The 15,865-nt window shown below is 38.7% G+C and overlaps 1 protein-coding gene across 2 annotated transcripts in view; it reads right to left on the bottom strand.

Annotated features, from left to right (window-relative positions):
- Window positions 1-262: 262 nt before the first annotated feature.
- The window catches only part of LOC109210861, a 35,714-nt gene continuing 20,111 nt past the window's right edge, over window positions 263-15,865 (bottom strand). Inside the window, exons 3-9 of one of the 2 annotated variants that reach the window (XM_019374338.1) lie at window positions 15,023-15,115; window positions 9,145-9,327; window positions 8,969-9,071; window positions 2,541-2,723; window positions 1,341-2,203; window positions 737-1,245; window positions 263-655 (exon numbers count right to left, since the gene is read on the bottom strand). In XM_019374338.1, coding sequence (XP_019229883.1) covers window positions 568-655; window positions 737-1,245; window positions 1,341-2,203; window positions 2,541-2,723; window positions 8,969-9,071; window positions 9,145-9,327; window positions 15,023-15,115 — 2,022 coding nt within the window. In that variant the 3' untranslated portion in view covers window positions 263-567. Of the gene's footprint in view, window positions 656-736; window positions 1,246-1,340; window positions 2,204-2,540; window positions 2,754-8,968; window positions 9,072-9,144; window positions 9,328-15,022; window positions 15,116-15,865 lie in introns of both variants that reach the window. The other variant, XM_019374337.1, reaches the window with a different exon arrangement.

Below are 15,865 nucleotides of genomic sequence, written 5' to 3' on the forward strand. Positions count from 1 at the left end.
GAGCAGAGTCGGAGCCACGGATTTGAAGTTACGTGATTCAGAATTCTAGTCCTTTTAAGTTATTGGACACTAAATTAATAATTTGCACATATTCAATGAATTTCTTAAGACATATAGAAATTTGACCAAAATTACTGGGTTTGGCCGTACCGTAAAACACTAGCTCCGCCCTGTTGATGAGTTAACCTGAGTCCTACCAATAACTATGAAGCGAAGAAACAAAACAGGAAACTATTGTCTTCAGCAAACTCATAAAGAAATCATAGTTAGGAGATTCTATCAACTCTTCTGTCCCTCTTGGAAATAACTTTGTGCGTGAAAGAAAACAAATTAAAGTAAAAATACATATGTTTACAGGCAATTACGCACTTATAAGCACCACAAAATCGGCTTTGAACCAAAACGCCTTATTTAATATTAGCAAACCTGCCCGGAACCCCAACACCAAATATCAATATGGCCAATATGACTGCACTTTTAAAAGTGTGCAAGAAAATGCCATACGAGTAACAAGACATTTCCTAACTGAAAAAAGACTTTACACATCATTCTAATTCATGTTTGACATCATTGTTCAGGGTAGCTTTTCTTCAAACAGTGACACAAAGGGGGAAAGTCCTTGTTATCATCTAGACAGTATTGCTGCATCATAACCCTGTAATGGTCAATGAGGAAAAATATTAAAGATTGCTCATGTTTTAAGATAGCAGAAGCGAGGAAAGGGTAAAGAGTATACATTTCTTCATCAAGTGGTGATGCATTTAATGTTGCTTGAGTTGTGAAAGTGGCCACTCCAAGGTCAGGCTCCTTAGATATAACATCCTCACTGAGCTGCTTCATCGGTTCAAATAATTGCAATCTTAATGCAACCATTGGTTGTGTGGGAGTTTCATCGTCAGTGAGCTGCTTCATTGGTTCAAATGAATGCAATCTTGATGCAACAATTGGTTGTGTGCCAAAAGTCCCATATTCATTCTCTTTGCATGGTGAGGGTTTCCATGACCGTTGGGACTCTGCAACAGGTTGAACAAATTGTTGACTTTCTCCCATCTTTTTACAGCTTGGAAGACCTGGGAAGTCTTCCTGTGAAAGATCAAAGTTACTATGTCCCTGATCATTGCCAGCCTCAGAGAAAATGTATAATCGCCCAGTATCCAGATCAGATTTAAGTAATGTGCCTTCAGACTTGGTTCCGCCTTTTGTTGTCATCTGTGGTACATAAATATACATGTCTGAGGATTTCGCCTGCAATATTTAACACAGAGGCATTTTAAACAAGAAATTAGAAGTCGTTCATTATAATGAAAACAGAAAGCAGAACTAGGAAAATGAGTTCTCACATCAGAGCTTGTATTTATTCCTTGTGCAGCTGCAGTTTCGTCAACATTTGAATTGAAGATACAGATTTCTGTTTCTTGAGACTTCTCTTTTAGACCAGTTCCAGTGATGCAATCGCTAGTTTCTCCAATTTCTGAATGGCGAATACCTTCTCCTTGCAGTTTCACCTTTTCCTTAGTATCTATCTCAATACCATGTATACCACTTTGCTCGCTCATATCCTTTTTTATATGCATATCATGGGAATCTCTACAAACGTTTGGTAAATTTTCCTCAATTACAAATTTAGGGAAACAATGGTACATCCGCTGCAGATCCAACTCACCATTAAAACTGGGAAGGGATATACCTCTTCCTCTTTGCCTCGAGTCCATTACAGTGCTCCCAAAAGGATTGTATAACTCCATTCCTCGAAACGCTGATGGTTCATTTGCACTGAAAGCAGAACCAAATAAATGAGGGCTATTTGGATAGCAGGGGGAGGTTGAGATACATCTAATTGTTCCTGGGTATTGGAAATTTCCACCGTACGACGTCTTTTGCATATTGCCCTGGAACTGAGAAGATGATATTTGAGAGCTTGAATGCAAAGGAACATTTAAACCAAGCTTCTGAGAACATTGATAGTGCCTGAGATAGTTGATATGACTGTTGTACTCCCCATTTAAACTAAGGACTTCAGATCTAGCACAAGATAACATGGCACGTACATCGACATCCGATCGTCGTCCATCCGAATTGAGTTCAAGGGTATTGACAAAGAACTTTTTTAGTCCACCACACACTTTTTCTTCTGGTAGGGTGAGGATCTTTCTTAAAGTCTGAAATCCATGGGATAAAGCATATCTTATACGATAGAAGTTGCCTGCAACATAAGGGTCAAATGAATCGATCAGCTTCAGAAGAAAAAGGAGTGCATATCCTTGATAAAGTCACCAGTAAGCCACTATTTTTCATTGTTAGTGTGCGCTTGTGGTAATGAAGCATTATTTGTTAGAATTGGATATGTTTTCTATCATGTCATTTAACATCAAAAAGCCGTGACTCCAATGAGAATCTTTCTGGAACAGGAAAAAACAAAATCCTAAGAGACGGTATTTCAGCTGATGTACGAAATGGTACATGAAAAAATCAAACATTACGTGCAATGCATGTGCATCTGTACCAAAGGGTCAATTCAGTGGAACAAATTTATCAATTACCTCTGGTAACACACCGTCCAAGGTTATTACACTGTTTCAGAGGATCCACTACGTTAAGATATTTTAGCAAGAAGACTTGTCCTTTACACTTGTCCACCCTCATTTGATCCATCGAACATTTCAGGCAGCAATCAAGAAGTTCCTTACTAAGAAGCATCTCATTCCCATAGCTTGTTGGTGTCTCTATTGTGACCAAATGGCATGGAAAGGTACCTTATCAGAGTAGCAGCAACAAATAAACAAACAATGTACCACAATTGAATATTAAGGATCCAGCTCAGAAATTCATTAGTAAGAGAACTACGCTAACTCTTGTCATGCAATCAAAATAAAAACAATTCAATAATTTCTGGGTGAAATTTCCAGGTCAAAAGATGGAAAATATATGAAGGAGAAGTAAAGAAAGACCAGAAACAACATTGTGATGCAATGTTAAAATCACATACATTATTCACCAAATCTTACAATCTGAGAGAGAGATCTTGATAAATTTCTTGATCATTCAGTCAAGCATGTGGAGATTAAAATGGTATACAAATATTTATTAAAGAAGAAAGCATATACTCCTTTCAGTTGACTCAATACCAAGTTCAAAATTTAATTTGACTTAGTAGCTATATTAGTTGAGGTAGAACTGTAGAAGATTTTTTAAAAAATGGTTGAAAAGTTAGCTTCCTACAAAAAACATCACATCAAAATCTAAAACTTGCGAATTTTATTATATTTTTTTTATTTAAGGTGTTATACAGAATAAGATAATTAATTGAATGCAGTCAGACATTTTGGAACATCCCAGCACAGAAAGAGTGTCATATAATTTGAAATTGTGGGATTACACGTTCCTACAATTCTCGCACTCACATAAATACAGAGATTGAAATCCATAATTCTACTAAATATACAATGCAAAAAGTGATATTCTCTATTTACAAGAGAAATCTTGTTATATTTAGCACTCCGATTAGAGCCTAGGCTGCAATACAATCAATTTTGGACCCTTGAGGGGATTTAGAGTCCCACATAGGTCTCTTCAGGGATGGGAGGTCTTTTATAAGGTCTTAGAAAATCCTCATCTTATGACGTAGCTTTTTATGACCTACCTTTTGGGGTTGAGTTTGCCCCAAGGTCCATTTCTTTATCATGATATCAGAGACAAGCCTATCCAAATTCATTGTTTACCGATGTTGAGCCCTCATCTTATATTGTCCATGCTCTAGATGTCTAGTCCTAGGAGTATAATTTTCTAATCTCTCCATCCAAAACCTAATAACGTCACTTCTTTAGTTTTTCAATATTAAGTTTCATAAGTGCAAAAAACGGAAACTAAAACATCTTACCACTCTGTTGATACTGTTGCACGTGCTTTTGTGGATCAATATTATCTCATCTAGATCAGCTTATTTACCCGTCCTATAGATTTTAGGCCTCAGCCTAATGGTGAACCGTGAGAATCACTGAAAGAATAGATGAATTTATCACTCCTACCCAAGCCCAAATATCTTCATTCCATACAGGATGGTTGCACGTGCTTTTGTGGATCAATATTATCTCATCTAGATCAGCTTATTTACCAGTCCTATAGATTTTAGGCCTCAGCCTAATGGTGAACTGTGAGAATCACTGAAAGAATAGATGAATTTATCACTTCTACCCAGGCCCAAATATCTTCATTCCATACAGGATGGATAAGATTAGGAATGAAGATATTCAAGCCTGGGTAGGAGTAGCCTCGGTGGAGGACGAGATGCGGGAAGCGAGGCTTAGATGGTTTGGGTATGTGAAAAGGAGAAGCGCAGATTCCCTAGTAAGGAGGTGCGAGAGGTTGGCCCTAGAGTGTTTGAGGAGAGGCAGAGGTAGGCCAAAGAAGTACCTAGGAGAGGTGATTAGGCAAGATATGGCGTTCCTTCAGCTTATCGAGGACATGCTTGATAGGAAGGTGTGGAGGTCGAGAATTAAGGTAGAAGGCTAGTAAGTAGCCGAGAAATGTTTCTTTTACATACCAGTAGTATTAGTGTTAGTTTGGTGCTATATTATTGTCAGATTTCTAGTCTTACGTGTTTCCCTTTTGCTTTGTTTTCATGTTAACTTTTTGTTGTTAATGCTTGTGGTGCTGCTTTATTTTCATCTTTCCTTGAGCCGAAGGTCTACCGGAAACAACCTCTCAACCTTTCAAGTAGGGGTATGGTCTGAATACACAGTACCCTTCCCAGACCCCACTTGTGAGATTATATTGGGTTTGTTGCTATTGTTGTATCAAGTCCTCTCACTTCAACGATTGTAAGGTGGAATTCACTACTATTGACTCTGAAGTATCTGCCGCAGGAGGCGTTCTTGTGGTGGTTACAACACGCAAGATCGGGCAAGATTATTCGAGAAAAAGGTTTTCTCAGCCTCTTTTTCTCGCTCCACAAGGGAAGGATACTATGTCCCGAATGACATTTTTCTTTGTTGGCACCGAAGAATCTTCGTCAGTTGTCACTAATAAGGATAGTGAAGATGCTTCAGTTGCTCCTTTGGAACCAGCTACTCAAAGCAGAGCTGAAGAAAATGTCGAGGAGATGTCTGACGATAAATAATAGACTCAGGTCACAAAAGATGCGGTGACAGGGCAAAGTCTCCATGGGATAGCGGTGGATTTCGCAATGGTCCAATGTCCATTTTTTTATCATGGTATCAGAGTCAGACCCGTCCAATTTTCTTATCATGGAAGTCACAACTATTGACTCCCAAGTATCTACCGTAGGAGGCGTTCTTGTGGTGGTTACGGCATGCTTGTTCGTGCAAGATCATTCGAGAATAGTTTCAACTAGACTTGATTTTCTTGCTCCATGGGAGAAAGGATTCTATATCTTGAATGACAATTAATTTGTAGCATTGAAGAATCTTCAACAATTGTGTGCATTTGTGAATCACTATTATCTACATCAGCTTATTGACCAATCACATAGATATTACAAGGAGTCGAGTGTCCTAAGTTGGCCTTAGCCTGATGGTGAACTAATAACTGTGACAACAACTGAAGGCATAAATGAATTTATCACTTACTCTCACTTTAAGGATTGCAAGGTGGAAGTCACAACTATTGACTCCCGAGTATCTGCTGCAGGAGGCATTCTTGTGGTGGTTACAGTATACTTGATCGGGCAAGATGATTCAAAAAAAGTTTCGCCTAGACTTTTTTTCTTTACTCAACAGGAGAAAGGATTTTATGTCTTGAATGACAATTTTCAATTTGTAGGCATTGAAGAATTAAAAAGTTGTCACTGATAAGGATGACGAAAATGCTTCCATTGCTTCTTTAGCTACTCAAAGCAAAGTTGAAGAAAATGTCAAGGAGTTGTCTTGATAAATCTGAAATCCATGAGATAAAGCATATCTTACACAAAAAGCATTGCCAACAACATAAGGGTTAAATTAACTTATCACTCCGGAAGTACAATTGATTGGATTACCACTAATCCATTATTCTTATTGTCTCTATGTGCAGCACACGTGCGCATATAATAATTAAACATTTTTTTATTTCAATATTCGATTTTCTAATCTCTCCATGAAAAACCCAATAATATCACTCTTTTAGTTTTTCAATATTGACTCTTCATAAGTGTATTAATGGCAACTCAAACATCTGAACACTGTTGATACTTGTTGCACGTGTTTTTGTGGATCAACGTTATCGCATTCTACATAAGCTTATTCACCAATCCCATATATTTTTAGAAGGATTCAGTGTGATAAGTTGGCCTCAACTTGATGGTGAGAAAACTGAGACAACAACTGAAGGCATAGATGAATTTATCAAGTACTCTCACTTCAAGAATTGCAAGGTGGAAGTCATGACTATTGACTCCCAAGTATCCACTACAGGAGGTGTTCTTGTGATAGTTACGACATGCTTGATCTGGCAAGATGATTCAAGAAAAGTTTCTCCTAGACTTTTTTTTTCTTGCTCCACAGGGAAAGGATTCTATGTCTTGAATAACAATTTTCAAATTGTTGGCATTGAAACAACCTCAATCGTTGAGAATGGCACTCCTAAAATTAGTTATGCTTCAATGATGAAGCAGGGTAGGTCCTCACCGCAAACCAATGTCCCCTATAAATTATATCTATTCTCCTAGCAGTACCAAAAAACCCTCAACCCAATGGCTTACTCAAGGCACTGACTTCTAATTCCAAAGGCATGCTGAAAGGTGCAACCTCTTCAACCAAATAGTTCACAAGAAAACACCAATTCTAATGAAGAAATCCAATATAAATTGATATATATTAGAGGATCGCCAACCAAACCAACAAGTAGTGAGCTCCATTAAGTCATCAAAAAATTTGGACCAGTTCAGAATTGTGACATTCAGATCAAAACTTTTGAGGATGGATACTGTTATGAATTTGTCCATTTTCAAAGATGCAGTTTCTGCTCATAATGCAGTTCAAACACATCATATAATTGTGAAGGAAAAGAAGCTACATAAGATTCAAAAGAAATTACAAAGCATGTGGTGACAGGGCAAAGTCTCCATCGGATTGAGATGGATTTTGCAATGATCCAATGTCCATTTTCTTATCACGGTATCAGAGTCAGGCTTATTCCTTCATTGTTTACCCGATGTTGAGCCCCCAAATTATATTGTCCACGCTCCAGATGTCCAGTCCCAGGTGTGCAGGGGTGTTAGAGTCCCACATCGAGCTCTTCAGGGATGAGATGTCTCCTTATAAGGTCTTGGACAACCCTCACCTCATGAGCTAGCTTTTGGGTTGAGTTACGCCTAGGGTCCATTTCTTTATCAGATATCTACTAATTGATCATTTCAGCTAAGAAAACAACTGCAATACGCCATTCCCCAATCTTTTGCAAATGAAGTGGCAATCTACTTGGGAATTTTCATTAAACACAAGGTTTGAAATTGATTAGGCTCATGAGTTCATTGGTCCATAGTTTAACCATATAAGCTCACACGTAGCTAAAGTCATAACTCGGTATATGCTTCTACACTTGATCTGAGCACCACATTTGTTGTCACCCTAACTGCTGAATCCTAAATTATGCAAAAAGATTAATTAAAGCTCACCCTCTTCCTTCATTTCCCTTAGCTTCAGTTCATTTTGCACCTTAATGTCCATATAATCTGATATCCGGTCTCAGTTCATGAGCTCTGATTCTATTTGAATTTATTTTAAAAGGACTCAGCAAAGGATAGGTGCCCTGGCACTCATACCATGTAAGAAGAAAAAAAGAGTTTTGAGAATTCCAACTTAATTACCTACTCAAGCCATTGGAGATTAAATTGTTTGTGAAATAGTGTCCAGGCCAGCTTCACACTTTGACTATTACCGAGTACCCGCATCTCCCAACAGTACAAGTAACGTGTAGCTTTACCCAAAAAGACTTAGGAAGGGAAAATCACCAAGATATTTTACCTTCGCTGGAATACACACCCTGCTCTCCTTTATAAAAAAAAATATAAAAGTCTTGCTATTTAACACCATCCACAAATTATCCTACAAAAAGATCTACTAAATATACAACATAAGGTTTGAATCAAAATAACCTTAGGCAATACTACTTATGAAAGTCTGATTGATGTAAATATTTAGTATTTTGGTAATATGGTATTCAAATTTTCCTATATCCGTATCATCTTTATGCTTTCCATAGTTATCTCCAACGTGTCGAGGACATCTTTGTTTCTTTATCTTCTAAAATTTTAAAAGTTTGTTTATAACATAAATGTTCTATTTCCATGTATTTTCCTTACAAGTTTATTTAGAAAATACTAAGTATTACCTAAGGATATATGAACTTAACAAAGGGAAATAGAGATGGATAGGGGAATAAATTCTTCCCTAGATATAGTTAAAATTGTGACTGTTTGTACACTACAAAGTTCGTGGAATAGCTTTATCAAGAGGTACACAAACAATTAACTCCCACCCTAAGAGAAACTAATTAGAAGAACCCGCAAAAATAGCAATGACATTTAGACAAGAAATGCTGACCAATATACAAACAAGAAAGTAAGCGGATCACGGCTATCAAAAAAAGAAACTAAGTGGTTCATGAAAAGAGTACAGCTAAAATGCTTAATTCGCTATCACAAATTTATTTGTAACTACTTTAAAATTTCAATTAGGAGAAAACCGATTGCAAGTGTTGGGGTAGAAATAAAAAAAAGCCTAGAAACTGAGACACCATTTGTCTTATGATAAAAAATAAAACTGCGCGCTTTAACATTTTACTTCATTATAAATAATATAATAAAGAGTAAACAAAAAAACTCTATAATAAGAAGACTTAAAAGATATTTTCCAGTATTTCAGTATTAATTTATCGTTATATACTTTTAGAACAAATAATAGAGCATTTACTTTATATTATCCGTGACTATCATGTGCAACATGCGTGCAACGTAGTTGCTTTTTTAACTCACCAACAATATCTTGTAGGCACTTAATTGCAACTGGACCATATATACTGATGCCATAATTTTCCCAATCAAATGTGTGATAGTAGTCCAAGAACCTATACAAGACCTATAAATTCACAAATCACATTTGGTTATTATATACTTATGTTGAATTAACAAATACTAACTTACAGACTCACCGCCAAAGGGCCATCTACAGATGAATGAAACCGATTAATTATATGCAAGACCAGTATCTCTAATGCATAAGTTGAGATCAATCCGGATTGAGCACCAAGAATCCTACTCTCATAGTAGCACCAGGCTTTGATCAAGATAATGCTGTGCTTAAAAAGATGGCCTCTCCCAATGTAATGGTTGACCTGTAGAATTTGCAGCAGAGGGTGACATATCAGGCAAAAAACAAAAATTAACTGCAACAGAGCTTTTAGTTGAATAAAATCTCAATAGAAGTGGGTTTAGGAACCAGAGGTGCATAGGCAAAACAGTTGTTGAAGTATGTAACTATCTCATCTAAAAGCTTAAGCTGTTAGAGAGTACACACTTTTATTTACTTAATTATGTCTCCAACATGCCCCCTCACGTGCGGGCTTGATTCTTTTTTATGAGCCAAGCACGTGAAAATTCTTTTTGATATTGGGTGGCGGTGGACTCGAACCCAGGACCTCTGCCTGCTCTGATACCATGATAAATGAACATTGGGCCTAACTCAACCCCAAAAGCTAGCTTTTGAGGAGAGGATTGCCCAAGACCATATAAGGAGACCAAGGACTTCAAGTCCCACTAATATGGGACAGCTCAACACCCCCCGCCACGCTGCAAACTAGAGCGTGGACAACATAAATGTTCATTTGTGGTCCCGTTCCCCTGTTTATTGCTTATTCTATGTTCATTTGTGGTCATGTGACTTACCTGGGTTGTTGGTTTGGTTCCGGGGATGTTTCGGAGTGAATTAAGACACTTAATCCCAAGGTTGAAGGTTCAGGTTGGAAGAGTTGACCGGAGTTTGACTTTAGTGTAGACTTCGGAATGGAGTTTTGATGGTTCTGATAGCTTCGCATGGTGATTTTGGACTTAGACGTATGTCCGGATGTTGATTTGGTGGTTCGTAGGTTGGTTTGATTCTTTTTTGCGAAAGTTGGAAAGTTTGAAGGTTTGGAAGGTTGAGAGGTTTGACCGAGAGTTGACTTTGTCGATATCGGGGTCGGATTTAGGTTCCGGAAGTTGGAATAGGTTTGTTGTGTCATTTATGACTTGTGTGCAAAATTTGAGGTCATTCGAAATTGGTTTGGTATGATTCGGCATTAGTTTTAGAAGTTGGAAGTTCATTAGGCTTGAATTGGGGTGCGATTCGTGATTTCAATGTTGTTTGATGTGGTTTTGGGCTTCGACTAAGTTCATATCGTGTTTTAGGACTTGTTGGTGTGTTTGGATGGGTTCCCGGGGGCCTCAAGTGTGATTTGGATCAAGTTCGGACTCATTTTGGACTTGGAAGAGTTGCTGATATCTGTGAATCTAGTTTCCTCTTTCGCGATCGCGAGGAGAGGCTGGCGATCGCGAAGGGTCAATTCTAGTAGGTGGAGTTTTGTTCAACGCGTTCGCGAGGGACTTTCCGCGATCGCGAAGTGTAATAACTGGGCAGCAGGTTTTAAAATCCCAAATCGAGGGTTAGAGTATTATTCCATATTTTGAGTTGTAGAGCTCGGTTTCGGTGATTTTGGAGGGGATTTTCAAGATTTGGATCGGGGTAAGTGTTTTTGACTCGGATTTATTATTATATCATGATTCCATCTTTGTTTTTAACATTTAATTAGTAAATTAAAGTGAAGAAATTGGAAATTTTGTGGAAACTTTTTAAATATGAAAAATGGAGGCTTGAAGGTCGATTTGAGGTCGGATTTGGATGATTTTGGTATGGTTGGACTCGTAATCGAACGGGCGTTCGGAATTTGTGAATTTTATCGGGTTCCGAGGTGCGTGCCCGGGTAAACAACCAGAAAGAGATGGACGAAAAAACAAAAGAAAAACAAAAAGAACATGACTTTCTGGGTTGACTTTTTGATTTTGGTTAAAGATCTTAGCTTTTTTTTTTATGAAGTAATGAGTTTTATAGAAAAAGGCATCAAGAAGTACAAGAGAGAGGGAAAGAGTCAGCTTTGATACAAAAAAGAAAACAATTACTAGGCTAAAGCAAAAGAGCTGACAAAATCCAAAAAGTTAATATGGCAATCTACCGGGGCTAAATACTGCCAACTAAATATCAAAAGGAGACATCTAGCTTTAAGTGTGTGTGTTGGAGTTGATATCTCATCAAAACATCTGCGATTCCTTTCTGTCCAGACACACCAAAAGATACAAGCAGGGATCATCTGCCAGACTTTCCTGATGACTTTATCAGCTTTCCAACAGCTTTCCAACTAGACTAGCATTCATAGACTTCTCTGATGCTTTGTGGCATGACCCAACTGAGACCAAAGATAGAAAGAAACATGCACCATATGTCTGAGGCAACTGAACAATGTAGCAAAAGGTGTCTGTTGGACTCTGAATGTTGCTGGCACATAAAACATGTGTTAACAATTGGCATACCTCTTCTGTTAAGGTTGTCCTGTGTTAGACAAGATTCATTTAGGGATATCCAGCTGAAGCAAATGATCTTTGGGGGAAGACTTGTCTACTTCCAAGGCCATCTATCAATGATTTCATTAGTTGAGCATAAATGAGAGTACGCTGCTTTCACCGAGTAGAGGCCATCCATCCACTTAATATTGTCAGCATTGTTGTGGTTGACTAAGTATCCCTCTAGTTTAGCTAGGAGACTCAACAACTGTGGAATTTCCCAGTCTTGGAAGTCCCTTCTGAATTGGACTTGCCAGCAATTGTCTTGCCAATTCTGAGAGATAGAGGAACCTTGATCATTAGCTATCTAGTAGAGGTCTGAGAATTCATTCATCAGGACAGTCCCTTGTAACCATCTATCCTTCCAAAACCTGATGTTGATGCCATTTCCCAACTTGAAAGAGTTATTCATAGAGAATTCATTCCAAAGTTTCCTGATAAAATTCCAAGGCCCAACTCCATATGGTCTTCTTGATAGATTGGTGCACCAGTGACTTTGAGATCCATGATTTGCAGTTACCACCTGTTTCTATACCGTATTCCCTTATTGACAATATCTCCATAGCCACTTCATAAGCATGCACTTGTTATGTATGTTGAGGTCCCTGATACCTAGTCCACCAAGTTGTTTTGGCATGGTAACTTTTGACCATTTGACTAAGTGAAGTTTGTGACCCTTGCTGCCTCCTTCCCGGAGGAAGGTTCTTCTGATTTTATCCAACTGCTTGACTACCTTGTTTGGAATTGGAATCAAAGACATGGGATAAGTAGGAATACTATCCAATACACTATTAATGAGTGTCAATCTTCTCCCCATAGAAAGATATTGTCTCTGCCAAGAGGCTAACTTTGTTTCAAACTTCTCGATCACACCACTCCAAACTTCAGTTGATTTAAATTTAGCACCAAGAGGGAGTCCCAGATATGTAGTTGGTAGTGCAGCTATATCACAAGATAGGATTCCGGCTAATTCATCAAGGTTGGGGACATTGTTGACGGGATATACCTTGCTTTTCAACATATTGATATGCAAGCCTGAGATAGCCTCAAAAAGTTGTAAAGTTGTAATGTGAGATTGAGATATAATACTTGAGATCTCTCTGCTCTTAGTTTTATCATTTGGAATCAATTTGTATGGCTTTTATTAATTATATTCAGTTGATTTGGTTAGATTCGGATCGTCCGGAAGTCGATACGCACGGGAAGGGCTTGTTAGAGGAGTGATTTGGCTTGTTTGAGGTAAGTATCCTATCTAAACTTGGTTGAGGTATTAGTTGCCTGAATTACTTGTGATAGCTACGTGCTATCAATGGCGCATATGTGCGGAGTTGAGCCCATATGCGTGCGCCGGGGTACTATTTCCATGCTCGGGGTAGTGCTTAGGCTATGACATGCCTTGAAATGATTGCTAAGCTTCAAATTGAGATGTTTCTCCTATTTGTACCCCTCTGTGAGCTATTTGTACCATATTTGAGATTTTGTTGAGGTTATTCTTCTGTTTGAACCTGATAAACTGCTAATTCTTGATAGAAATTGTATGTTCTAGCTGTGATAGCACACATTGCACATGCCTACGCTATAGCATGTTATTTATACCAATCCAGGAGTATGAAACTTGATAATCATTGATCATGTACGTGTATTCCCGCATATTTGCTTTTTCTGTATTATGAGCTGACTGGTAGCCTGTGACCACGCCGGGCGGATTGTGATTATCAGGACGTGAGTTGTCCGTGCGGATCCAGTTATTGATATTATTAGCACGTGAGTCGTTCGTGCGGTTGATTTTATTAGCATGAGAGTTTTCTGTGCAGGGTGTGGATATGGATCCATCCCCCTAGGGTCACCCTCTCATGTTTCTCTCTTGATGGTGTACACGCGGTTACTGAGGAAAACTGATCAGTGGTTTGGTACGGATATGAAAAGGTTGAGGAAAGTCTGGCCAGCGTTGCTTTGGAATTGCATTTCATCGTTACTTGCAATTTCCATGGTTTATTATCTGATTTATCTGCATATCATCTTATATGTTGTACCCGTGACTGAACAGAGATTTTAAGTAATTGTACACACACAGAGATAGTCCTTTCAGTACCTTATACGTGTTCACATCACTGTTCTGTACTTGTTGGATTTTATGAAACTGAACAAATTATAGCAGGTATCATTTATAATTCTTGTTTCTTTTACCTTGCCGGGGCTAGTCACGATACTTATTGAGTACACTGGGTCGATTGTACTCATACTACACTTTGCATTTAATTGTGTAGATCCAGGTGTGGGGACCAGTTATTAGCAGTAGATTGGCTTGTTGGACTAATCTTCGAGAGGCGAGGTAGAGCTGCATTCTTGTCCGCAGTTTGACTTGTCTTTTCATATGTACTGTTGTTTCAGTTCAAACAATATTACTATTTAGTTTCAGACTTGTATTCATTTGCAGAGCTCATGACTTCGTATTTATCAGTTTCTGGGGGATTTACCTTATATTAGCAGTATTTGGTTGTTTTGAGATTTCAGACACATGCTATTTCTATAAGTTCTGTTGTTCTATTTCTTTATTGTTATGTTTCGGCTTGCCTAACCGAAGTGTTAGGCGCCATCATGACGGGTTGGGATTTTGGGTCGTGACAATAAATGGGGACATCGGTAACAATAATTGGGATGGGCCTGGCTCTGATACCATATGTAACAGCCCAGCCCACTAGTGATAATGTCCGATTTGGGCCTAGGCTTGCACAAGCGGACAATATTACACCGTGTTAAGAGTATCTTCGGGCTAGTTGAGCCCAACAATTGGTTTCAGAGCCCAGGTACGGCGGGACGAGTATGGAGATGGCAAAGTGATGGTGTGGGGCAGTGCGCACACAAGAAGAAGCTATTTGCGAGCTTCGGTTGCCATATACTCTAACAATGTGGGTGGCACACAGTGAATCTCGAAAATTGACTCGTCGATCGTGGCAATGATCACATGGAACTTAGTTCGAGGGGGAGACCCGTGAATCGTGGTAGTGAGTCACGAGAAACTTAGTTCGAGTGGGAGATTGCTGGTGTGCGAAGAAAGTCCCACATTGGTAGCTGAAAAGATTGGGAGCCTACGTATAAAGTGTAGGGATCTCTTAATGGTGTGAGGCATTTTCGGGAAAACCGTGCGGGCTTGGCCCAAAGCATACAATATAACATCGTGTCAAAGGTATCTTTGGGTTGGTTGAGGCCAACAACAAAAGCAAAGAGCGGCTCGTAATCCGAAGGTGTCTTCCCTGCCCTCCTCTTTCCCACCGGTGGTTTGGAAGGGATAGAGAAAGAAAAAAGGATGTGAAGTGACTTAGCATCACAAGAACAGTGATTGAAAATCACCAGGAATATGACTTGGTGTTTATTCAACCGACGCTACATAGATGACAGCATTGAGATTTTGTTAGCAAAATTGCACTAGATTCAGACCTGTTCAAGGAAGCTCAAAGAACAGAGTCCTGCCACTTGATTAAAGGAGATGTCTACAGAGATATGCTGCACGAAGCACTTTACAATCTTCACCTGACAACACAAAATCAAAAGAATAGATAATCAACACAGATAAATCAAGATATCTCCACCATCCAGGGCAGCATAGAGGTAAAATTTTATAATATTGGATAATATCAGGCAGATAGTTCATTTCTACAATGCAGAGCTCTACATTACGAGAATGATAGGAAATCCAAGACCTTGGGCTAATTGCACCCAAGAAATGAATTATTTTTCAGCCTTATGAGTTCATTTGCCAAGTAACCCCAATCAGATAACCTCATCGGACGGAGAGGGAATATCAAATTATCACAATTCTATATGTGAAGATATTATTACTATTCAAATATTAAAAAGTCAGACACCATTTGCAGCTCAAACATGCGCCGACTGCATAAAAAGTAGAAAAACTAAAACAAGGCAGCATACACCAATGCAGCCTTCTCGAAAAAGCCCAAGTGTTCTATAAGGTACTAGGTTGCTTGCAGCTTCTATTCTATTATCCATTCTCTTTCTGCTTACCAATCCATTTACACTATTCAACAGACAAAACCGGTTGTTGTATCTCAAAAATATTCACCCATGATTTTCATCATCAAAAGAAGCATATCTCACCATTTTCACCCTCTATATTTACATGCATTGTCATACAAAAGACAAACCATTTCAAGAAACAGCCACAGCTGATGCGACAAAGTTTGTTTCCGATATTTAAGAACATTCCACTAACAAGACAGCAGCATTAAGCTGAAGATTCCCCCCCCCCCACCCAAAACCACG

This window comes from Nicotiana attenuata, unplaced genomic scaffold (genome assembly GCF_001879085.1).
Source record: "Nicotiana attenuata strain UT unplaced genomic scaffold, NIATTr2, whole genome shotgun sequence".
In the NCBI taxonomy this organism is placed as follows: domain Eukaryota; kingdom Viridiplantae; phylum Streptophyta; class Magnoliopsida; order Solanales; family Solanaceae; genus Nicotiana; species Nicotiana attenuata.